Below are 25955 nucleotides of genomic sequence, written 5' to 3' on the forward strand. Positions count from 1 at the left end.
TTTATAATTATTAAAATATGTTTCAGATCTAGTTTTCCCACTACTTTTCCTGTCAGTTCTCTTGAGGATAATTTTATTATTTAAAAAATAAATAAATTTAGGGATATAGAATTTTTTTGTGTGTGTATTTTACAGCCGATATAAGACATGGGTCAAACTGAGCCATTATCATAAGAGATGCTAACAGAAAGCTAACACAAGATGAAGGTTATGTTTTATGGGCTAATTTATTAAAGGCTCAGTAATTGTGATTAATTGTAATGAAAATTTAGTAATTGAGAACCTTATTGTTATTGACTTTTAGGGGAAATGCAGGTCAACGTAATTGTAATTGAGTTGTAATTGAACATGGATAATTGAAGAGGTAAATATCGTTGGAAAATGTAATTAATACCAAACCTGGGGGAAAGTATACATTTTAAATGTGCATATTTTTCTCTTTCTGTTTGGTTCCCAGGCCTGAGAAAAGTGATGGTTCGTGCCCACCGGCAGGCCTGGTGCTGGCAGGACGAGTGGTACGGTCTGACCATGGAGGACATCAGAGAACTGGAGCTGGAGACGCAGTTGGCTTTAGCTAGGAAGATGGCCCAGTTCTGCCAGGCAGAGGAGGCCACCGAGGCTAACGGAGGCGCTTCGTCTCCAGACAAAAACCAGGAGGTGAAAGAGGCGATCAGTTCCATCGAAGCCGAGGAAGTGGTTGAACGTCCGGGTGGAGACACGCTGCAACCGCGGGGCGTGCTTACCAAGCAGTGGTCCACCTCCTCTCGCTCCTCCCGCTCGTCTAAGAGAGGAGGTGAGGAGCATGAAACCTTATCACCACTTGTGACTGTGTGTGAACCTGGCACTGGTTTGAAAGGTAAAAAAAACCACATGTGGCCCTCTGTCAAATTTTGACACGCCCCCAAAATTAAATGCAAGAAATGAAACCAAAAACACAAAAATTACTCTAAAAAACAAACAAAGTTAAAGAACTTACAAAAGGACAACGATAATAAACAAAAGAAAAACCAAAATACATAAAATTACAAAAAGAAAAACATACTAAACTTCCACAAATACGTCAAATGACTTAAACACACAAAATAACAACAAAAACACAAAATTAGAGTAAATAAAGCAACATTTCAACAAAAATACACAAATTGCATCCAAAAACACAACGGATAACAACACAAAAACACATAATACCTGTGTTAATGGTCAGATTGGTCATTATTCTAAGGGGGTATGCTACGAATCTAGATTACCTGTTATCGTGCTAACTTCCAGGATTTAATCAGTGTGTGCTGTCCTACAAAGCTTGTTGGAGCTTTATCACTATGGCAATTAATGCTGAACGGCTAACCTGGTCGGCAGCTGGTTTTGCTCTGGCTTGGATGTTAGCAAGTCCTAAAGCCCCGCCTCCTGACCAGTCAGATCAGAAAATGACCTGCCCATTGTTAGATGATCCTGGTTGGTCCAAATCTGACAGCTGAGTTTATAAAGAAGATTATTAGCAATTATAAATGCAATCCTTTCATTTACCAATGACATCCTTTAGGAAAGATATAAATTTATATCTGATGGACTGATCTATAGTCAGCTGATGAAGCCTGTGTGCGCGGACGGCTGAAGTCATTATACAATTAACAATTAATACATAATTCATTCATTCATACGCTTGGGCTGACATTATCAGCAGGAACTTGCACAATGTGCTCTCATTCCAGTGTGTGTGATAGATATCTACTTGAATAGAAACACGTGTGTGCTGTAATAAAGTTAAACTGCAGCGCGCTGTCCGTTTATCATCCAATGGATTAATTTAATAAATAATCTTGCGCTGTTACGCATTCACAGTGTCAGCACTTTCCTGCCTGGGTTGTTTCATTCCTGCCTTTTCTGTACCAACATTGTTGTCTTTGGTCTGAATTATGGATTTTAATCATTCATCATTTTAAACTTCAGCAACCTGGTCGGTACCAAGTTATGAAGTGGATCAGATCTGTGCGAGTATAAAAGCTCCGCCTCCTGCTGTGCGCTGCACTAACAGTCTGGCTCTTCCTTGTCATTATAGATTTATAGTTATTGTAAAGATGCTCGCTCTGCCAGTTCTCTCCATTGATTGGTCAGATGCTGCAATCTCCTCCCCCTTCATGTGCACGCACACGTAGCGAGGCTGTAATCACTTGGCTTCTATTAGCATGTTGTGATTATAGGTGATCGACTGTCGTAGGACAGCTTCTGTCTGACAGGAGATTAATCCAATCTAGATTTGTAGTATACGCCCTAAATGCTGACATGTGTGGCCCTCAGATTAGACAGAGTGGTGCCTTTGTGCATTGGATTTGCTTGTCAAACACATAAAATAAAAATAAAAAACATTTAAAAAAAAAAATAAAAAAAACCTGATGTACAGTATCTACTTGAGCAAGTAATGCACGTATAACTCTTAAACCACAATCATTCATAAAGTGCTGAGCTTCCTGTACTTTCCAGCTTCCTTTTATTTATTAAAAGCAAGTAGACCTAAGAAGAACTGCGGCAAAGCTGCAATCTTCTTTGTGTACAACTTTACCTTTAAACCACAAAGCACCATTACTGCTCACTGTGGAACTAAAAGTGCTTCACTCCTAATGTGTCCCATTCTTTCAAGACTTTTGGGCTACGGCTAAAGTGATAAAAGGGCAGAATAACAGATCATTCTCAGACTCCAGCCCTTAAACTAGTTTTATTCTTCCTACTTTTTCCCAAAACGTTTTCATTCTATGTGGCAGCGCTCATTGTCCTGCTGAAATTGGCTGCTGCCAACCCATTACCAGTACACACTGTGGCCCAGTGCCATCTGTTCCCCACCAGAGTAACAACAACACATGGATTTGGCTGCTCACATTTATCTGTAGTCCAGTTCTAAAGCTCTCTATCCCTGTGTTGATGCTTAGGATTTGGACAAAGCTTCACAGTATGAAACTAAGGCACTGGACTGTGTATTGTGTTTGTTTTTTTTTTTGTTTTTTTTTTTATCAGAGCAGCTTAAATTTTCTAAACATAAGAGTTTTAGTCACTCATTTTGTGGCTCACGCTCCCCACATTAATCAGTAATGTAAATTTGCATAATTTAATCATACTATTGCATGACTTAAGTGCTTTTTTAAATGACTGAAGCTTATTTTGACAAACTGAGACAGCAGTGGTTTGGGAGATTGTGTTTACTTAGTTTACTTTAGTTTTCCTCACATTTGTTAATATACTGTTATCCAGGAAGTGTATTATTATTTCGGCCATAGTATTTAGTCAACTATGGGATGGCCGAGTGGTATAAAGTGCCTGACTCAAGAATTCTTCCTTCCTCTGCCGTAGGTTTGAATTCCACTTTTGTCATATATATTTTTTAATTTTAACATATTTAACATGGCAAATTCCATGTTAGGGTATTTCCTGGGTTAGGGTTCGGGCTAAAGGAAAAGGGTTAGCGGGGTATCTAAAAATAAATATGAGCTAAAATAAAAATGACGAAACTTCAAGTTACGTGGTGCACCTATCACGTCACCTAAACTGGCCATAGAGGGGCGCTGCGTTCATACATTTCCGTATCAATAGCCACGGCTTTTAAAAAAAACCCATAAATTGGTTAAAAGTTGTAAATTACAGTGGCTGAAAACAGAGAGAAAAAGTGATAAAGAGCATTCAAAGTGTCAATATTGGCTTAAAAGTGTCAGAAGACAAAAATTAAATTGGCAAAATAAGCATGAAATATGGTAAAAAGAGGTTAAAAGTGACAATAATGGGTCAACATATGTGAAATTAGGTGGAAAAAGTGGTGGAAAGGGTTTATAAGTGCTGAAAATGTCTTGAAAGTGGAACAAATGTGCAGAAATTTGAGGGAGAAATGGGAGTAATGTAGCAAAAATGCATTAAAAGGAGCAAAAAATATGGCAAAAAAGTGATGAAAAAGGTTAAAATATGGCAAGTTTGATGTATTTGCAGATAAAGGGTTAAAATAAGCGAAATAAGCTGAAATTGCCCTGCGATGGACTGGCGCCCTGTCCAGGGTGTACCCCTGCCTAACGCACATTGAGAGCTGGAGATGGACCCCTGCAACCCTGAAAAAAAGGAACAAGCGGGTCGGAAAAATGGATGGATAAATGGGCTCAAATTGTTCAAAAAATGTTCCTCATTTCTTGAAGGCATCTGGTGACCCCCTCCCAGTGTCTCGTGACCACAAATGAGGTCCTAACCCAATGGTTGAGAACCCCTGAAGTAAGCCCAGATATATATAAATCTTAGCCACTACTTAAATGTTTTTAGCTGGATTTCTAAACACATTAAATCAATTTAAGAAACACTTTGACTCTACCATTCAGTAGGTTTTTGGTTGTTGTTTTAATGTGTTTTGATGTTGAATGAAAACAGAAACCAACACCATCCTCTCCTCTCAAACCATTCGCTGTTGGTTTTTAAAACAAACCTGCTGGTGTTAGTTCAAACAATATCTTTGAAATATTTGGGGTTTTAAACTGATATCCAAATATTGCTTCTGTTACATTTTGCTCAGGTTCAGCCACACTAACTAACTAAGTAACTACAGCTGCAGTCCAGGTTAACTTGTCTGAGCTCTTTGTTATTTTTAGACACACTTTTGCCATCCAACCACACGCCCAATTGCACTCTGCTCACATGTCAATACGTCTTCAGGCTCGCACTTACTGTAGCCACCACCACCACCACACGAGCCCCTACTCCCACACAGTTCACCATCTGTAACTCCCTCCTCTGCTTCCTTCCTGGGATATTTTTAGCATTTATTTATTTGCTGACATCACAAACCAGAGGAAGCTGGACAGAAGCCTTCTCTCTCTCTCCAACACTGCTTGTTTCTGTCTGCACATTAACAACTACCACAGCCCCTCCCCCATTAGTCCTTCATTATAATAAACCAGGCATTGATTATAGACGTGCGCTAAGCAGAGGTGATGACAAGTACTCACGTTACTGTAATTGAGTTGCTTTTATGGGTACTTGTACTTTTTTTGCATATTTCTAAATCAGTAATTTTACTTGTACTGTAGGTACGTTTTAAAAGCAGTAAAGTAATTTGCTACATTTCTACACCCAACCGTTACTGAGTAAATTATTATTTTTGGTGAATTTTTTTTATTTCTGTTTTTAGGTCTCTTCATAAAAGGTTTATGAATGTACATTGATCATAATCCATATGTTGTTAGTCGTGCCATTTCTGATAAACACCCAGCCTTTCTATGGTTCAGGTTGTGGTTTTTCCCTATTATGTTGTTACACACATGGTACATTTGGCATGGCACTGTTTTAGAATTCATAAATGTAGCTATACTTAGAGCTTGAGATTTGTATTTTATTTTATTTTTTAATTGAATTCATTGGTGTTATTTCATTTAAAAAATGATTTTGCACATTTTGACAAACCTTTTATTTCATACAGATGGATGGAAAATAAATTAGGTTCCAATTATGTTCCAGTTTTTAAGTTTGTTTATTTATTTATTTTTGTTTATTTTGAATGAACGGATAAAAAATAGATGCAAATGAAAACGAATAAACAAATCTCAACAGAAATCACTATAAATACATGAGATGTTTACTGTATGCAACGGAACCATGGCAAGATTTATTACCTAAAATAAAAGTAGGGAGTGAAAGTATATTTTACCTTGAGTACTATTTAATTGAGCTACTTTTTACTTGTACTTGAGTATGACTTACTTGTACTTGAGTACAATTTCAATCAAGTAACAGTACTTCTACTTAAGTAGGATATATTAGTACTCTTTATTCCTCTGACGATAAGCAGGGTTGGGATCAATTATAATTGTAATTGTGTATTTCGTAATTAATTAAAATTATGACATAATTATTATTTAAATCATAATTGAAAAAAATATGTTGCTGTTATTGTAATTGAATTGTAATTGAGTTCAGATAATTGGCTTTGTAATTGCAATTGTCATGAGCATTTTATAAAAACTGTCTTTTACAATGTAATTAAATGCAAAACTGGGAAACTATTATTCACAATTATTGACATATGTTTTATAGTAACTCACTCAGTGCCATTGACGAGATAACTCGTCATTTGCGTTTTTTCACGGGGATTACTAGAAAACACCCTGGTGGAGGTCCCTCATCAATATCTAAGCTGTGGGGTGATGTAGTGACCAACTGTGCCCTGAAGATGGCAGCAGTACACCTTTAGATGAGAGATTAGCCACTGATGCTACCTTTAGCTAAGGAGGAAGAAGCAGGAATGAGTGAGATTATGGCACTATGAAGTGATATTGTGACGTATCCAGTAGCTCACAGCTCCACATACTAACACAGAACATGTGTGGACCTGAGTGGAATATTGATAATGTTGAGATGGTGAGATGTTTTCTCAGCTTTTTGCTCTGAAACTGAAGATTTGTGTAAAACTTGCTCTATTCAACAGCTGATTACAAAAGAAGGAAACAAGCCAGAAACAAATTTTCATTATAATTTTTTGGATGAAAGTAGAGGCTTCAATCTTTCAGAATCTGGTGTCAGATTTCAGATAGTCATAGTAGAAAATGTTCTGTAGGTCTTTAAAATCAGTCAAAATGCTCAAAAACGGCTGGCACTGAGGGGGGTAGAAAATCTGAAAATGGCTGGCACTGAATGAGTTAAGTTTAACTGTTAGTTCTCTTGAGGATCAATATACCATTTAAAAAAATGAATTAAGGGCTATACTGACAGAAAAAAGGCTCATACACCCACACCAAAAATATGAATACTAATATTTTTATTGACCTGGAAGCCTAACAACATAACCTAGAGATGAGAAACTAATTGGATGATAGTTCATATATTTAAGTGTATTTAAGGTCAAAACTGATCTGTCGTCATAAGAGAACACAAGAGGAAGGTTACGTTTTATGGGCTTATTTAATAAAAGCTCAGTAATTGTGATTAATTGCAATTGAACTTTAGTAATCGAGAATATAATTGACTTTCAGCTGGAAAATAATATTTGGGATTTTGATTGTAATTGGAAAAAATGTTGGTTACCGTAATCGTAATTGAGTTGTAATTGAACATGGATAATTAAAGACGTAATTGAAAAATGTAATTGACCTTAACCCTGGGTGAAAGTATAAAAAATAAATATGCATATTTTCCTGAAATTAGCATTCGTTAACAATAGCTCGTCATTACTCTTCACACACAACACCCCTGACCACCAACAGTCCATCTGTGATGAAGTAATGGACCAAAAAGACTGTTGCATGTTTATATAACACTGTAAGTGTCGGGGATGCTGCAATATTTCTTTGTTGGACATTGTGTCGTGTGTGTGTGCGTGTGCGGAAGAGAAACAAAGACAGAACAAAACACATGTCTAAGAATAACACTGATTTTTTTTTTTCTTCTGCTTTTGTGTTTATTATGTCAGTGAGTCCATCACGTCACAGCCTGTCTGAGTGGAGGATGCAGAGCATAGCCCGAGACTCGGACGACAGCTCGGACGAGGAGTTCTTTGACGCTCACGGTAACGCCCCTTTTGGTTTTTTTAACTTAACGCTGGAAAGTTGCATCAAACCATTTGCTGTGCTTAGTTTTTCCAGAGACCTGCGTTTCCTCCTCAATCCCTTCAATCACCCTGCATGCATGTTTTTGACCACAGATCAGTTCTTAGGCTTCCCAGATACCCAGCATGCTTTGGGGCTGCAACTGAAATAAGTGGTTGTGGTGAAACCCTCCCTTGGCTGAGGACGCCGGCCACGTGTTTCGTCCTGACGTCAAGTTCAGAATCAGTCGTCATTTTCACCGAAACACTTCAGTTTGTGTTGCACTGGAATCCACTTATGAAATAAACAATCCCTCTACTACCTCTACAGTAGCTCAGTGAACCCTTACCTGGTTGGTCTGAATAATGAAGTAATAAAACTGAATGTTGTCATATGTCAGTCCACTCCTGATGATTTTACTGCACACATTGACCTCCTTCAAATGTTTAACCGTTGTGGTCTCGACTCTCTCGACGTAAGTAAGTGGAACAAAGTAATCTCAATGAATGCACATTGATACGTGGAAACTTTTCATATGTTATCCACCTCGTGTGTGTGTGTGTGGCTGTTTTTCACTGCATGTGTTTATTCAGAAGGGCTGGGCGATATGGACCAAACCTCATATCTCGATATTATTTCTAAAAAATGGCGATATACGATCTCAATATTTTGAAACACGATACAGGATGGTGGGAACATTTTACCTTTACATCTTAACCTCATTTTTTCCAAATTTAGAGCAATGTGGACCGAAACTCAGCTCTCAATGTTTTTGCTCAAAATTGCAATATATGATATAAATCTCGATTTATAAAGAAAAGTCTGACCAGAAAGACCATTCTGGGTGAAATTTGCTGATAGAAAATGCCACACAGGCACAATTAAAAACAAACATTTTTTCTCCTTTAAGGGACAGCACGTGTGAGTGAGATACGTGGTGTGGCTTGTTTAGGGGAAGGTCTGGGTTAGGTTGTACTCAGAAATACATCAAACTGTGCTTTTCATGCTTTTCTGAGAAGTAGAGAAAGAAACTACTCTTAAAACAAGTCAATACAAAATAAGCTATTACAAATATATATCGATATAGGCAATATTATAATTTTCTATATCCTCAAAATTAAAAAAAAAACTTGATATATATTGAATCTTGATATATTGCCCAGCCCTAGCAGTAAGAAATGAAAGAATTGATTAAAATAATTGCAGCATTCACATAAATGAGTTTACATGACATTCTGTCTCACTGACAGTCAAAATAGATTCATATTATTTTCAATTATTGCTTCACTTCACACACAACCGACTGAAATAAGCAATTATTAGGGGTGGGACCATACACGCATTTCACGATACAATACGAGAGAGAATATTGGGCTCCAGATAACGATACGAGATTTTTAAAAAAGCAACAGACAAAAAAATTGCAGTTAAAATTATACGATACATCTAATCTTGTGACATTTTAATATTGTGATATCTTGCTGCACGATAGATATCGTCCCACCTTTACCAATTATTTATTTCTGTTAAATTCAATTCAACTTTTTTTTATATAGCGCAAATTACAACAATAGTCATCTTAAAGTGCTATCAAAATATACATTTTTTTTTAGAAAAAAAACAACAAATTCCACATGAACATGCATCAGCTACAATGGGGAAAATAAATAATAATGAATTTGGATTCATTCTCACCCTGTATTTTGGCCACAATAAGACCAGATTGTCATGCATATAGGAAACAAAACCGTCCATTGATATCCATAGAGCTATTTCGAGACCCGCTTGTTCCTGTTTTTCATGGTCACAGGGGACTACCGGTGCCTGGATTAATATCTAACAATATTTAAAGAAACCGGTAATACAAATCAGAGTTAAAGTTGACCCTTAGCTGCTGGAATATGAGTGAACAGCCACATTTTAGAATTTTTTTTTAAAGATTGTTCATTTAACAGAGCAGTAAACACAGCATATAAACAGGTTAAAGAAATGTTATCATTACTCGTCATTTTACAAGTAGTCAAAAAAACATAAACAACACCATCCATCAGTGATAATAACAATAGCGGAATCAAGGATTTAAACATTGCTTATAACTACTGTATATGATGCCATATTTTGACATTGTGAAAGCAGATGTAGATCATTAAAACATTCATTTATCAGGCTCAATAAAACTACAGCATCCACGTTTAAACACAATTGTTCTCAATGCGGATTAAATTTAAGCCAGCGAATGATTAACGGTGAGGAAGATGTGATTGAGAGAGGTAAACAAGTTGGAATTAAATTTAAATTCTTCTTTTTTTTGTGTTGATTATCTAACCCAGGGGTCATTTGGCTCTTTGACTCTTTTTTACAACGGCTCCCTATAGCTCTAAATAAAATATGAAATAGAGTTGTAATTTTCTTACGAAGGCTATTAATGATTAATGACAACTCATATCATGATATAACAATTTGTTAATCTAAAAATAAATCATGTTGTGCAATGACTCAGCACCTTCCTACTTCACCTCCTGCAACATCTACAGACCATGAACTTTCCTGCACCTGTGGTTAACCTTAAGTTTTAAATCCCTGGTAAGATAATGAAACCAACAAAAACACTATTCTGGAAGAAAATAGAGATTTTAATTGTGTGGTGACAGATTCATTTAACCACCAATGTGCTGGTTAAATAGGCATGCTTTATGTGTGGCAAGAAATGAGCAATTAGCATGTGTTGATCACATGATCATGTGTTATCAAATACAAGTTACTTTTTGTTTCCCTTTAAATACATTAACTGAAAGAAAATCTTTATATAACATTGTGTTCATGTAAACTGAGATGTGTAAGAATTTGAAGATGCAAAATACTGTTTTGCTATTTCTTGATGTTAATTTATTTTATTTTATTTTAAACTGTTTTTAAGTTTCCATTTGCATGATCAATATAAATTAAATCAAATATTATTCTATATAATTTTAACTGTATAGAATTTAATACACTGTATTGTCTGAATTGAGAAGGTATTTTTTTGGCTCCAGAAGGACTTTAATCCAAGTGCGATGAGGTAAAATGGTTCCTTTGAGAGTAAAGGTTGCAGACCCCTGACATAACCAGATGAAAGCCTCATTAAGTCAGTTTGAATTAAACGAGATTTCCTGAATACATTCAACAATATTTGAATGTCGTGTGTGAGTCCAGCTTCTTATTGGTTTACAAGAATATCAATGAAGTTATTTGCATTAGTCTTGAAGAGTAACCCCTTTAACTGCTGAATTCCCTGGGAATTAAAACCAAAACATGTTTTTGGTATATGCCAACTATGCAGATTTCATTTATTCATTCATTTGGACAGCATACAAATACATGGAGTTATAGAAACTGAGATGTTTGTACCAGATACAGCTTATTTTCATCTGGAGTCCTTTGGGGGAATGTACAAGTTATGTACATTCTACCGGTTAAAAAGTTAAATAATCATAAATATCATTTTAACATTGCTAATAGATACAATAAAACTTCTAGTTGGAATTCAACTCAGTCATATAAGTCAATCATACAGCAAAATTAATGAATAATTCCCTTACAAGGAAGAAAATATTTCAAGAACCCCACTCAAAATACTCATGTTAATTAAACACCATTTGGTGCCATTTGTAGACCTAAATGCTATAGGAATTATCTATTCTTTGAACATTTCAACTTAAATATTATTATATAATAATACATTTAAGTATAAATTAATTTAAAGACCACCTTAACTAGTCTTATATACTGTATAACATAAAATGTGTTTATTGTAATGCCAATATAAACAAAATATGTGCACATGTATTTGAAAATGCACAATTGTATATCCATTGAGACAGCCATTGCACTTCAGTGGTCCAGCGGTGCATCATATCCACTATTCATAGACTGTACATGTAAAGTATGTTTTATTGGTGAATTGATCCCCATATGTAGGTAATATCTACTTGTGTAAGGATACGATATGGATAACGGGTTTTTTTTATTATTATTTCTCGGACCGCAGTTTGAGAATCACTGCTTTACAGTAACGCTTTTCTTCTTGGAAAGGCGATTTTGTATTTACAACCCTATGAAATGTCTCAGTTAGTTAGTAGTTATCTTATGCTGATGTTTTTCTTTCTTGTTGCTCTCACAGAGGATCTGTCAGATGGGGAGGAAGTTTTCCCAAAGGAGATCACCAAGTGGAACTCCAACGAACTCATGGATAAGATTGAAGCTGCTGACACAGAGGAGACCTCTGGTATGACGCAAACTCATGATTGTTTTCCATTCTTTTTTTCATGTGATACACCAGTGTTTCTCAAATGGGGGTACGTGATGACACTACTTGAGAGAGAAAGAAAAATTAATAAATGAAATATGAGGTTTTATAATGTTTTTGTTAAACATGATACTCGTAATTGAATATTACCAGCAACTCACAAAATGACCACAAAATAAGAGAAAAATATACTAAATAATAAAAACAAGCAAACAACAAAATGACACCAAATGAGGAAAAAAATACACAAGATCACTACACTGGGAAATAATTATTTAAATAACATCAACAACAATCAAAAGCGACAACAAAAACGTACAAAATAAGAGAAAAATATACTGAATAATAAAAAGAACAGAGAAACAACAACAAAATGACACCAAAAAACACAGAAAATGGCATAAAAACCATAAAATGATGTTATAAATGATCTTGATTAGAACATGAACTGAAAATACAAAGATCAGTCATGGTCCCACATCAGGAGGGAGATGAACGTAAATGATAAAATAGAAAAGAATGTTTTTATTGTCATCATATACAAGGTACAATGAAATCAAAAACTATAGAAATCTACTCAGGAGGCACTAAATACTCTTTCATTCCATTTCTTTACAAAACATGATCATTTAAAATGTGTTATCACTCATTTATTTCATCATTATGCTCTATAGTTGTTTTTTTTTTACAGAATTCTGAGCAAAATGTTGTAGTCGGACAAAAGGGGGTACTTAGATTCAAAAGTAAGAGAAAGGGGTACTTGGGTCAAAAAAGTTTGAGAACCACTGTGATACGTAATAAGAAGAGCGTTTGAGTAACTTGTTTGTTTTTTAAACCCAGGTGAGCTGTTAAAGGAGATGGCGGTGGACTACGAAAGAGCAACGAGTGAGGAAAGACTGGATGAGGTATGAGAGCAGACAATCTAAGCAAGTGTGAAACGGACTTTTTACACAAAGTTAGGTTTTTGGCATAATTTGTCCTCCTTAACTGAAATAAAGCAAAGTTTGAGGGCTTTAGAGCATTTTATTAAAGAAATGAAGCTTTTCTTTTTTCTTTTTGATGATGAAATCTTCAAAGGATCAAAGGAGGGTTGATTGTCCCTGAGCCTCTCTGTCCTCTTGTGTTCAGATGTGTGGCTCTCTTAGTGGCCAAGCAGATAGTTCTCCCATTCCCACCATCACAATAACAAGGCACCAGTCAGTAAGTAGACCTTTAAACCCCCCCACCCCCCTCCCCTAGACTTCTGCAGCTCCACAGAGACCTTACCGCTCCCGTCCTTTCCCTTGCATTTGCCCAAACCCCAATCCGTGTGTACAACAACAACCCTCCATGTTCAACTTCCCCCTAATCATAGCTGTTACTGTACATTACATGTACTTCCAAAGCTCTTGTGGAAATGTGTGGTTTTGAATCCATCATATATGAATCGTCCAAAACTACTCATTTTGAGTTGTCCTCAGGAAGCATGATGGTTGCTTGTTAGTTAAGCAGTTGTGCAGGTTGGTTCCCTTTATGGTCCCTACTAAGTTTTGACCAGATGAACAAGGTGGTGATCCATTTTCCAGTTGTGATTCCTTTGTTACCTGGTAAGCATGCTGCCTGTAGTCAGTTTGTAATAGGCTATATTAAAGCTGCTGGACACGATCATTATTTGTATCAAATGAAGACAAAGGCTGTGTTCGAAATTGCATATTAACGTACAATACGCTACACACTCAATGAGTAAATACTGTCAAGTTTTCCAAGATCCATCTCCAACCTAGAACGACAAAAATCACACTGAGGCTAAATATCTCCACCTTTGAAATTTCTGAAAACGTTTGAAGTGAAAAAGTGACCAAGTAGAATATCAACGTGTGCTCATTTGATCCATAAAACTTAGATTTCATGTTGACATTTCTGAGATGTTCAGAGACCCTCCATTGTGCTACAGACAAAACTTCATGTTAACCTCAAAACAAGAGCCCTATTTATTAGAGTTGAAGACAAGAAGAGATGCTTTTGTTTTGAGAAGGGGATGTTTGATTTTTAGCTTGAAGCCGGTCCCAGTTGAGTATGACTAGTGTGCCCACCGTGCATACTTGCATAAATGTCCCCATATAGTATACATCTGGGTATTTCTCACATACTCTATCTCTTCATACCATCTAATTGGAACGCACTACATTGATTTTGACGTCAGATGACTGAGTAGAACATTAGTATGATATTTACAACACAGACATAGTGTAGGGCTCAGAGATCATTTGCTCAATAAAAAATGTGAAAGGTTGAAATTGGTGCTCAAAATTTTGTTTTTATCTCCCCTGTAAACACTCAGTTTATTGAAATTGTCTGAAAACTTTTGTGCATTGCATTGTGGGATGTGGAGTCCTGTAGACGGATTCATAGAAGTGTTTTGATGGTGTCAAGAAAATCACTGGCCTTCTTGTCTGGCAAAGAAACAGAACGATTCACATTAACAATAAAGTAAAAACATTTTTATGTATCAGTCTACGGCAGTGGTTCTCAACCTTTTCAGCTCGCAACCCAATAACCAAAATAAAGGTCCCAGAGACCAAGGACCCCCACCTGAAGGTGGTTGAACACAATCATGAACATTGAAGAACAGTCATGTGGAGACAGGACCATGTATAAGGGGGAATAAAGGGGAGAGATTTTTGGGGTCCATCCATAAAGTCAGCAAAATGATGGTCCATTGTTCTATGAATCTGGGACAACCACATTTATTTATTCATCTGAATAATATCCACTGTTATCCAGGATTATTATTATTATTTGTGCCATAGCATATAGTCATCTTAAAGATGTAAATTCTTGTTTTAATCAGAAATAAAATGTGTAAAAATTGGTGGAAAAGGTGGTGAAATGGGATTTTAAAAACCACAGAAATTGCAAATTAGTGTTAAACAATTAGTTTAAACCGACAAATAATGGGCGTGACAAATCGTGAATATGAAATATTATGAAAGAGGTTGAAAGTGACAATAATGGGTCAACACATGCAACAATAGGTGGAAAAGTGGTGGAAAGGGTTTATAAGTGCTGAAAATGTCTTGAAAGTGGAAAAATGTGCACAACAAGTGGCAATATTGGCTTAAAAGTGAAGAAAATGTTTGGAGGGGGTAATGTAATTTAAAAGTAGTAACAGTTACTTTAAATAGGCAAATAATGGGCATGAAAAATTGTTAATGTGGAAAAGTGATAGAAAGGAATACTAAAAATGTCTTGAAAGTGAAAAACGTGCAGAAAAGCCATTTAAATTTGATGGAGAAGTGGCAAAAATGGGAGTAATGTAGCAAAAATGCATTAAAAGGAGCAAAAAGAGTTCTTTATTTTATCCATAGTTTATAGTCATCTTAAAGATATAAATTTGTGTTTTAATCAGAAAAAAATGGGTTAAAAGTGACCATAATAATGGTGGTGAAATGGGATTTTAAAAACCACAGAAATTGTTTAAAAGTCGCAAATTAGAGTGGCCAAAAATGGACAGAAAAAGTGGGGAAAAGGGTTCAAACTGTCAATATTGGAACAATTAGTGGGAACAATTACCGGTAGTTTAAACTGGCAAATAATGGGCATAACAACTGGTGAATGATGTTAAATTGACAAAAATAAACATGAAATATGGTAATAAGAGGTTAAAAGTGACATATGCGACAATAAGTAGGAAAGGTGGTGGAAAGCATTCAGTACTGAAAATGTATTGAAAGTGGGAAGAAATGCAAAAAAGGCATTGAAATTTGATGGAGAAGTGGCAAAAAGGAGAGTAATGAACAATAATGCATTGAAAGGTGCAAAAAGTGATGAAAACAGGTTAAAATATGGCAAGTTTGGTGTAGTTGTAGAAAAAGGGTAAAAATAAGCGAACCCTGGTCTACAGGACTCCACATCCCACAATGGAATGCAAAAAACCTTTCTGACAATGTCAATAAAAGAGTGTTTACAGTGGAGATCAAAACAAACTTTTGAGCAGCAATTTCAACCTTTTCCATCTTTGTTTTCAGAGCAAATTCTGAGTTATTTTTTTTAAGAAGATCGTCTCCAGCAGCTTAAAACTTTCTCAGAGTTCATCTGCATTGTTGTGTGATTGTATTTTCTGTATTTGTAGGAGAGTTCGTTGCAGCAGGGCTTACAGCCTTCAAAGATCCACGTTCTGCTCCTGGTGCTGCACGGAGGAAACATCCTGGATACGGGCGGTGGAGAGCAGAGCAGCAAACAGGCCGACGTCAACACCATTAATAATGTCTTTGACACAGTGATGCGTGTTCACTACCCCGCCGCTTTGGGACGCATCGCCATCCGACTCGTGCCCTGCCCCGCCATCTGTGCCGAGGCCTTTTCCCTAATGTCCAAGTAAGGAGAATCACGTGCAATGTGCTGAATGATAGATATACATACTGTACGTCATAGTAATGAACTGTAACAGCCAGGGTTGGGCTCAATTACATTTTCAATTATCCATGTTTAGTTACAACTCAACTACGAAGATCTGCATTTTTTCCAATTACAATTAAATTAAAATTATTTTTTATCCTCACAAAGTCAATAAAACTAGAATATTTACATTTCCTGCAGAATATGCAAGCTGGCCCGCGTCACACTTTATTAGCTTAGCATTAGTTAGCATTAGCCAGCATTAGTATTAACTAGCATTAGCATAAGTTAGCTAGTATTAGCATAGCATTAGAATTAGCATTTGCTACCATTAGGTAGCATTAGCATTAACCAACATTAGCATAGGTTAGCTAGTATTAGCATAGCATTAGAATTAGCATTTGCTACCATTAGCTAGTATTAGCATAGCATTAAAATTAGCAATAGATACCATTAGCATAGCATTTGACATTAACCTAGCTTTAACCTAACGTTAGCATTAATTTAATGTTAGCCTTAGTTTAGCATTAGCCTAGCAATAGCATTAACCTAGCATTAGCCTAACATTAGCACTAACCTAGCATTAGTCTAGCGTTAGCATTAACCTAGCAATAGCATTAGCCTAACATTAGCACTAACCTAGCATTAGTCTAGCGTTAGCATTAACCTAGCAATAGCATTAGCCTACCAATAGCACTCCTACATCCTCACTAATTCTTACAATTAATCACAATTACTGAGCCTGAAATACATAACCTAATAAAAGTTAACCTCCTTCTTGTGTTAGCTTTAGTTAGCATTAGTATCTCTCATGATAACGGGTGCTTAATCAGCTGTAAAATACAAAAAAAAAAAAATATTCCCCAGTTTTGCTTTAAATTATAATTGAAAATTAATTTTTATAGAATTTTCATGGCAATTACAATCACAAAGTCAATTATGTGAACTCAATTACAATTTAATTACGATAATGATAATGAAATATTTTTTTAATTACAATTATAATTATGCCATAATTGTTATTAATTACCCGATTATAATTATAATTGACCCAAACCCTGGTGACAGGCGTCTGCTTGTAATGGACGACATCCATGGACAGTTGTCCCTTTCTTCACACTAAGCCATGGTTAGTGTGAGACTGGGTTTTGTCCTCATAATGACATCCGTTCTGTTGTGGTTTGTTGGCTCAGCCTGAACCCCTACAGCTACGATGAGGGTTGCCTGTCCAGCAGCCAGGACCACATCCCACTGGCAGCGCTGCCTCTTCTGGCCACCTCAGCGCCACAGTATCAAGACGCTGTCGCCACGGTGATAGTCCGAGCCAATCAGGTGTACACTGACTTTATAAAGTCACTGGATGGAGCTACGTTCTCTGGCCAGGTCAGTGATGTGTGGAAACAAGTCGTGCTGGAAGCTGTTTATTTGTTTTTTGGGATTATTTATTTTCTTCAGTTTTGTAATGTTTATTCCTCTATAGCAGGGATGGTCAATTTTCATCAAAAATGTGATCTGGTTTTCTTGTTTTTTTGTGAGTTTTTGGTCATTTTGTCTTTTTAGAGACATTTCTTGTATTTTTCTGTCATTTCTTTAATTTTTGTTGACAATTTCAGTCATTATGTTTGTTTTTATTATTTTGTGTGTTCTTCTCTTTTCTTGTAATTTTTTGTGTATTTTTGGAATTTTCTTGTCAGCTTTTGTTCTTACTTTTTATATTCTTGGTGACAATATGTGCATTTCGCTTTTGTAGTTATTTGTGTATTTTTCAGCCATTTCTAAAAAAAAATGGCTGAAAATTGTCAACAAAAATTGTCATTTTTGTTGACAATTTCTGTTTTTTCAGTCATTATGTTTGTTTTGTATTATTTTGTGTATTTCTCTGTCATTTTGTGCAATTTAGTTGGCATTAGTATGTGTCTGTTGTTTTATGTGTGACTTTTTAAGTCATTTTCACTGTTCAAGTGATTGTTTTGTTACTGTTGTCATTTTGTCTATTTTTAGTCATTAGTCATTTGTGTGATTTTGGAATCTTCATGTCTGCTTTTGGTGTCACTTTTTGTATTCTGTTTGACATTATGTGCATTTTGCTTCTTCCAACTTCTTGAATTATAATTTTTAGGGACTGTAGCCCCCGGGCCGCCAGTTACCCATGTCTGCTCTATAGTTTTAAACATTTTCAGTTCTTTGATTCTAAAAAACAGAATTGAGCTCATAAAATTGATTTTTAAAGCTTGAAGCAATGTGTAAACCAAAGATAATAGAAAGACTTTTTAAAGAACTACTTGTTTCCGTTTATTGAAATGCCATTGCTGTTATTATTTCTGATGGGTCGTTTCCAGCTTCATTCATTCCCTTCATTTGCTGTAAAGTGTTGTAGGATATCAGAATGTGAGTTCTCAACACGATTTTCTGACCTCTGACCTTTGTAGGTGTGTCTTATTGGTGACTGTGTGGGAGGAATCCTGGGGTTTGATGCCCTTTGCAGCAGCAATCAGACGGTCAACGAAAGCCAGAACAGCAGCCGCAGAGGCAGCGTCATCAGTGTTCAGGTATAGGATGTCACATATATGGTGCTGGGAAACCAGTTTTGAACTCTTCATGAACTCTAATTCTCATGTTTCATACATTAAACGTTCCCATTAAAGGACAGTTTGGGTGTTTGTACAATTTTTCCTGTAGGACCAGGACCTCCTCTCTCCTGGCATCATCGTAAACTGTGGACACGGATCAGCATCTCCAACCTTGGAAGGAAGCCGCCACCTCAGTCGCAGCAATATCGACATTCCTCGATCTTCCAGCGACGACCCAAAGCGTCAGCTGATACGGAAGCGAAGCGACTCGTCCACGTACGAGCTGGACACCATCAAACAACACCAGGCTTTCCTCTCCAGGTGTGTGAGAACTTCTACCGCAGTGTTTGTCAAATGGGGGTACGCAATGGCACTACAGGGGGTACTTGAGAGAGAGAGAGAGAGAGAGAGAGGAAAATTAACAAATGAAAGAATTAAAAATATGGTGTTTTACAATGATTATTTTTATTTAAAAATGATAATCACTACAAAATACACAAAAGTAACAGAAACACACAAAATGACACCAAAAACACAAACACTGGGATAGAATCATTTAAATGATACCAACAACAGACAAAAACAACAGCAAAAACACATAAGATAAAAGAAAAATATACTGAGTAATAAAAAGAACAGACATCACAACAACAAAATACACAAAATTACACCAACAACACACAAAAAGACACACTAAATGAGAGTAAAATACACAAGATCTCTACAAAATACACAAAAATAACTGAGAAATATACAAAACGACATAAGAAACAACCAAACGACACCAAAAACACACACACTGAGAGAGAAAAATGTAAATAATACCAACAACACACAAAACATATACTGAATAATTTAAAAAAAAAGGCAAACATCAACAAAATACACATATTACACACAAAATGATGATGGAAATTATCTTGATTAGAACATGAACTGAAAATACTAGAGTCAGTGTTGGTTTCACCTCAGGAGGGAGATGACCGTAAATTATATAAACTATAGAACTAAATCTATTTAGGAGGCACTAAATACTTTCTTTCCACTTATTTACTAAATGAGATTCTTTAAAATGTTTTATCACTCATTCATTCCATTATTATGCTTTATAGTTGTTTTTTCACAGAATTCTGAGCAAAATGTAGTAGTCGGACATAAGAGGGTACTTGGATTCAAAAGTAAGAGAAAGGCAGACTTTAGAAACATTATTTAAAAAATAAATAAATATATATATATATATATATATATATATATATGAATAGAAACAAACTTTAAACTTAAGAGAACCACTAGAGCCTCTACCTGCACTCACTGCCTTTTAGCTTTACTGCCCAATTTATTATTTCCGTTCAACACTTGAATGTGACTTGATGTGTTTGTAGCTTACACTCCAGCGTGTTGAGGAGCGACGCCGTCTCACGCCGATCCAGCAGCAGCACGATGCTGGACGGAAGCTCTCTAGGGAAGTTTGACTTTGAAGTGACAGACTTTTTCCTCTTCGGCTCCCCCCTGGGTTTGGTCCTGGCTTTGAGGAAAACCGTGATCCCAATGCTCGATGGTAAGTCATGGTTAAATGTTTTATGAACACACAAATGGTTGATTCGCATTCAATCTGTATAGAGAGGGTTTTAGCTAACATTTCTCATTTGAATGATGATGTTATCCTCATAACTGCTAGAGGTATTCAACAACAAATAATAATAATTTAGAAAATATCTAAACAAAATTAGCTACACTTATAGAAACAAGCTAACAGAGGTTCATTTATTGATTATAGGGTTGCAAAGAGGTAGAAAACTTAAGGTAATTTTTCACTGGAACACAATATTTTGTAAATATTCCTAAGAAAAATATGAATTTGGAGCAGCTTTTAAATAAATGATGATGATGTTTTAGATGACACTAAAATATATTTTCCCCAACATCACTGCTAAAGCAGAACTAAGTAAACTTTTTCACCTTAGTAAATCCTTCTCATAGTCCCTGTGAGGGTAATACAAGTGTTTTTGGGGTGATTTGGGGATCTTTAACCCCCCCCCCACTTGCAACTTTCCTGCCTCCGACCCAGTGGCAAGACATACTGCTTTACGGCCGCCCAATACAAGCTAATGCTAGATTATGACCAGCCCAGTGGCTGCAAAAGGTTGTCTATGAATTCACTTTTCTCAAACTTATATCCTGGTGGAGCAGCAAAAAATGGCAGAGAAGACCTTTGTCTGAGGAACGGAGCAACTCCATGCAGTGACAGCTCAGCAGCAGCACGCAGCAATCACATACACTGTCGTCGCGGCAACAGGCACGCGCACACTCACAACCCAGCACTCCATTAGGCAGCACACACATAAATATCCATCCATCCATCCATTTTCAGAGGCGCTTTGTCAGCACACAAACAAACACATCACACACACTTCCACACTCCCTTCCGTATTACTCCCACATCATTCATTTATTTTACTTGTCTCTCTTCCTCAGACTGTTCACATGGTCACATGGGACTATATGTGTGAAAGCACCTTTAGTGTCACTGTTGTATTAGGATTTTTCAGTGATCGGTTGCTACTGTTTTGGGAGAGCAAAGGTGTGCTTGTAGCTGTGGGGTGGGGCAGGCAGCGGGGGGGGTGTGGAGTTTTTACGACAGTGACATAACCAAAAGAGATCTTTAGGGGGAGCGCTAAGCGCAAGTTACTTCGGTCTGCTTTAAGAGAAAATCTTCAATTTTAACAATTTTCTGTTAATACCTATGGAAAGATTCTGGTAATTTTGCAACCCTTGTTCAAATGTTATGTTCCCTAATTGTATTGTTTTTTTAATTGATGCTGGTATTTATGTTTGGATATGATACAGCTTTCTAAAATTGCTCCCAATTTCTTGTTAATTCCACGAAATATTTATCCATGAAAATTTATATTTTTTGAAAACTCCTGAGCTTCAGCTCTAGTTGAAATTTATCAGAAGTTTTCTGCCCACTTTGCAATCCTAATTGAGTGTAAAATATAATAGTTGAAATTTTAAAAGTGCTATAGGTATAATTCCCATGGAAAGATTCACGTTTGAAAATTTCAGGAAATTTTCTCTAATTGTATTTTTTGTAATTGATGCGAGCATTTATGTGTGGATATGATGCAGCTTTTTAAAATTACTCACAATTTCCGGCTAATTCTGATCAATAATTCCCAATGAAAAATTTATGGTTTTTGAAAATTCCCAGAATTCCTGAACTTCAGCTCAAGTGGAAACTTACCGGAAATATTTTGCCCACTTTGAAATCCCAATTGAGTGTAAAATATAATAGTTGAATTTAAAAAAATGTAGCTTGAAGTGTGAATCAGCATCATGATTAAATGTGTCAAATTCAACACCTTTTAAAAATAAAAAAAATAGAAAATCAATTCAAAATTATTAACAACCTAATTTTTTTAATTCTTAAACTCCAGAAAAAACTTAGAAATAAATAATAAAAGTTTATACATTTTTCATTATTCAACTTTATTTAAGATTGAGTGAAAATCTCAAAGACAGTAAAGGAAAAAGGAAAGAACATTTCTTAAATCACATTCCATTGCAGTCAGATTCTGCTTATTTGTTTAGAGTTTTTTAGATGTTGGTATTGAGTGTAATACACACTCTCTGTGCTGTCCTCTCTCCTCAGTGGCCCAGCTGAGGCCGGCCTGTCAGCAGGTCTATAACTTATTTCATCCAGCTGATCCTTCAGCTTCCCGTCTGGAGCCTCTGCTGGAGAGGAAGTTTCACCTGCTCCCTCCCTTCAACGTGCCCCGTTACCAACGCTTTCCCCTCGGAGACGGGAACTCTGCCCTTCTGGGTGAGTCTTTGGTACAATGATATGGAAAATCCATTTTATTACCAGTAATTAATCATGTATTCAATGTTCAAGTTGGCATTAAGCCCAGACTGAACCATTTATTCAGTGAAAACTTGAATTGAATGTTTTTCTTCTCACTCCTAAAATAAGAGCTCCCACATTAATAGAATAAACACCATTTCCAAGAAAGAAATGTAGCATTTTTATCATGTTTGTGCAGTAGTTTGTTTATTTATCCCAAGGTGATCACATTGGTTACTCTTCAACTCTTCATTATAATAAATTACATTAGAGAGCCTCAGCAAACCTTACGTATGACTTGGAATCTAATGGAAAATCACATTAATGTAAACATAATACATATTTAGACTTTATGGGAGAAAGAAAAATGTGGCCACAGGGGTTTCCAGTAACACCAGAGCTGATTAAAGAGATTTATGATGACCATTGTTAAGTTTGAGACTGCAAAAGTTTGTCTTAATTCTCCATGCTCAGGCAATGCTGCTTCCATTGGTCAACAAGGTACTATGTATTAAATACAGTTACACATTTTACACAAGTAAAGTAACTACTTTTATCACAAATGCTTTATTATTCTCCTCCCTACAGATCCTTAAACCACCCAAGAAAGCTTTATTCAGGTTGATAAAGGAAACACGCAAGTTCATTTGTATTTCTATATTAAAAGAATGATAAAAAAAAATTATCAATATCCAACTTTGAAACCAACAGCTCCTTGCAGAGTACATGCTGTGTATTTCATTGAAAGCTCTTACTGCAATGTTACAGAATTTCTCAATAAAATTCATTATTTACTCCTCTTTTTTTGTTTATGTAAAGCGATGCATGCAAGCTGCAACTTCTGACTTGTGATGCCTGGTAGGAAGGATGACATCATTTCTAGGAATAGTACTTAAGCATGATTTGTCTTTAAAATGTACCGCAAAATGCACAAAGTACACAAAACAATTCCCAAAAGACACAAAGTGACTCATTAAACATAAAGTGACAAAGACGGACACTAAAACCACTTAAACAAACAAAATGACTACAAAAACACACAAAAAACAAAACATTACAAAATAGCTTCAAAGACACACAAACTGTTAACAAAATTACACAAAATGACTTGAAAACAGGAAAAAAATACAGAGTGACCCCACAAATGCACAAATCGACAACAAAAATGCAGAAAATGACAGAAAAACACACTGAATTAAAACAAGAATACAAAAAAATAGCTAAAACACACAAAATGACTAAAAACAAAGAAAACATCAAAACCACAGACAAAGACCAAACCCTTTTCCCCCCTGTGTTAATGCTCAGATTGGTAATTATTCTAATTGCTGACGTGAATGTGGATCATGTGACCCTCCGATCAGATACACTCACTTATTGTTGCCCATCTCTGATGTAAGGTGTGTCACGGTTTTACCACATGTGGCCATTCTATGATAATTCCAGGTAAGAAGCGTCTGAATAAATACCAATACGCATAAGTCAGAAACCAGCAGTACGCCCCAAACCGTGGCCTCTCGTCCACGCAGGGTTTGACTTTATCCTGTGTCACATTCACATGTTCTCGTTTGTTTTTGTGTCCTCCTTGTCCTCCTTGTCTCCTTCTTTCCTTCCTTGGTTTTCTGTCCTTATCTCTGCACACCTGGCTCTCTTCTCTCTGAAACCACACCTCTACTTTCATCCCTCCCTCCCCCCACCCCTCCCTCCCCCCACCCGCCTCCCTCTGTAGTGGAGACAGTCCAGAGCAACGCTCAGCTGCTGCTTGACAGCGGGCCCCCCCTGTCCCTTCGCTGTCAGGAGACCATCAGTGAGACCTGCATTCCTGTGCCTGTGCTAAACTGGCAGGAGAATTCCCTAAAAGCCACACCTGCCACTATGGAGTGTGTGTAGCCTCTCCCATTCACACTGTCTGTGCTCACCCTTCACGTTCTGTTTCTCCATGTCTTTCATTCAGTCGTGTCTGAGGTCATCTGTTTATTTTCCTCCATCTACCACATGATCTGTCTGAGTATTCCCATTGCAGTTGTTTTAAAGGTTTATTTTAAAAGCAGAGCAGTTTTAAAACTTTCCATACACTCTTTGTAGGAGCTTTAAATGGATTTCCAAACTTAACTCCAGCCTTTCCGTTTTCCCCTGGAGTTTTTTTTTTTTAATAACACCTTACTTGAAGTTTTATACATAGCGGTAATGGCTGACATTATGCTGTCATTATTATGACGTGACACCTGTCATTAGTATGAATAAGGTGTCATGATGGCTGTCATTAGATGTCGTTCATTACCCTAACCCTACCCCTATTCCAAACTAAATGGCCCAGAACTGTTCAGGGGGTTTCATCTAGAGAAAATTACCAATGCACCCTAACTTTAACCCTACCTAACCCCACTAGATCCCTCCTCCTAACCCAAAAAATTCCAACATAGCTCCAAAGGTAATTCATATTTAGCAATTTAGCAAAAGGTGTCATAACTTAGCGAACAATACTTTTTGACACCTTATTAATGCTAATAATAATGACAGCGTAATGTCAGCCTTATGTATAAAACTTCAAATATTGTGTGACAATTTTTTTTCTATATAGGGTCATTCCATGTCATTTCACAAATGGCCCATGCACTTCGGTCTTAAAAGAATTTGACATTTTTAACAAATGTTTCGTGATTATTCAACAGGCACACTATAAATATTTAGTTTGATTGGATTGGATGCTTTTTAAGATATGGTCAATTTTAGTGAGGGGGGTTTGTGTGGATTTTTGCACGTCCTTATCTTTCTTCCATTTTCAGGTTCCAATATCTCAGGAACTACATCACATAGGAAACTGTAATTTGATATAGTAATATAGCTCAACCTACTTTCTCAGAATATACAAAATATCTGCTATACATCCTATCTGGTGGACATGCCAGCTCCTCAAAGTTGGAAAAAATTTGTTAACAAAAAAATTCTAAATGATTATAAGACACAGAGGCAAGCTACAATGGCCTCATGTAAAGGATTTTCAATATCCGCGAGTGCTGAAATAACCCAGAAGAAGAATTGTTTTACATCTGAAGAAAGAGTAACCTTTAGCCAATAAATTAAAGCAGATCACATTTGTTCCTACATTTCCACATGCAGTTATGAGCTAATGAAAATAGTAAAAAAAAAGTATTTTGTTGTATTTCAAGAGACGGTCACCCAATAACCAATGCATATATGTGACTAATCATTAGTGATGTGAACAGTCTATGTTCATAGCTCTAAGCTGATCAAATTACAGGGAGCTGAGGCATATGCTAAGTTGTTTACTGAAGTACCAAATATGTTCCAGACCCAAATTCCGACAAACCTTTTTTCAA

At 36.3% G+C, this 25955-nt stretch overlaps 1 protein-coding gene across 11 annotated transcripts in view; it reads left to right on the top strand.

Annotated features, from left to right (window-relative positions):
- Window positions 1–25955, top strand: part of LOC114469240 (membrane-associated phosphatidylinositol transfer protein 2-like) — a 108691-nt gene that overhangs the window by 63272 nt on the left and 19464 nt on the right. For 5 of the 11 annotated variants that reach the window (XR_003674741.1, XM_028456531.1, XM_028456529.1 and 2 more), the window contains 11 exons: window positions 458–856; window positions 7424–7519; window positions 11698–11802; window positions 12664–12728; window positions 15935–16179; window positions 17394–17583; window positions 18630–18749; window positions 18880–19091; window positions 20153–20328; window positions 22423–22593; window positions 24344–24496. Coding sequence is in view for 10 of the 11 variants with exons in the window: in XM_028456531.1 (XP_028312332.1) it covers window positions 458–856; window positions 7424–7519; window positions 11698–11802; window positions 12664–12728; window positions 15935–16179; window positions 17394–17583; window positions 18630–18749; window positions 18880–19091; window positions 20153–20328; window positions 22423–22593; window positions 24344–24496 (1932 nt within the window). In the remaining variant the exon portion in view is untranslated. The remainder of the gene's footprint in view (window positions 1–457; window positions 857–7423; window positions 7520–11697; window positions 11803–12663; window positions 12729–15934; window positions 16180–17393; window positions 17584–18629; window positions 18750–18879; window positions 19092–20152; window positions 20329–22422; window positions 22594–24343; window positions 24497–25955) is intronic. The other 6 variants (XM_028456533.1, XM_028456534.1, XM_028456538.1 and 3 more) reach the window with 3 other exon arrangements.

This window comes from Gouania willdenowi, chromosome 9 (genome assembly GCF_900634775.1).
Source record: "Gouania willdenowi chromosome 9, fGouWil2.1, whole genome shotgun sequence".
Lineage (NCBI taxonomy): Eukaryota > Metazoa > Chordata > Actinopteri > Blenniiformes > Gobiesocidae > Gouania > Gouania willdenowi.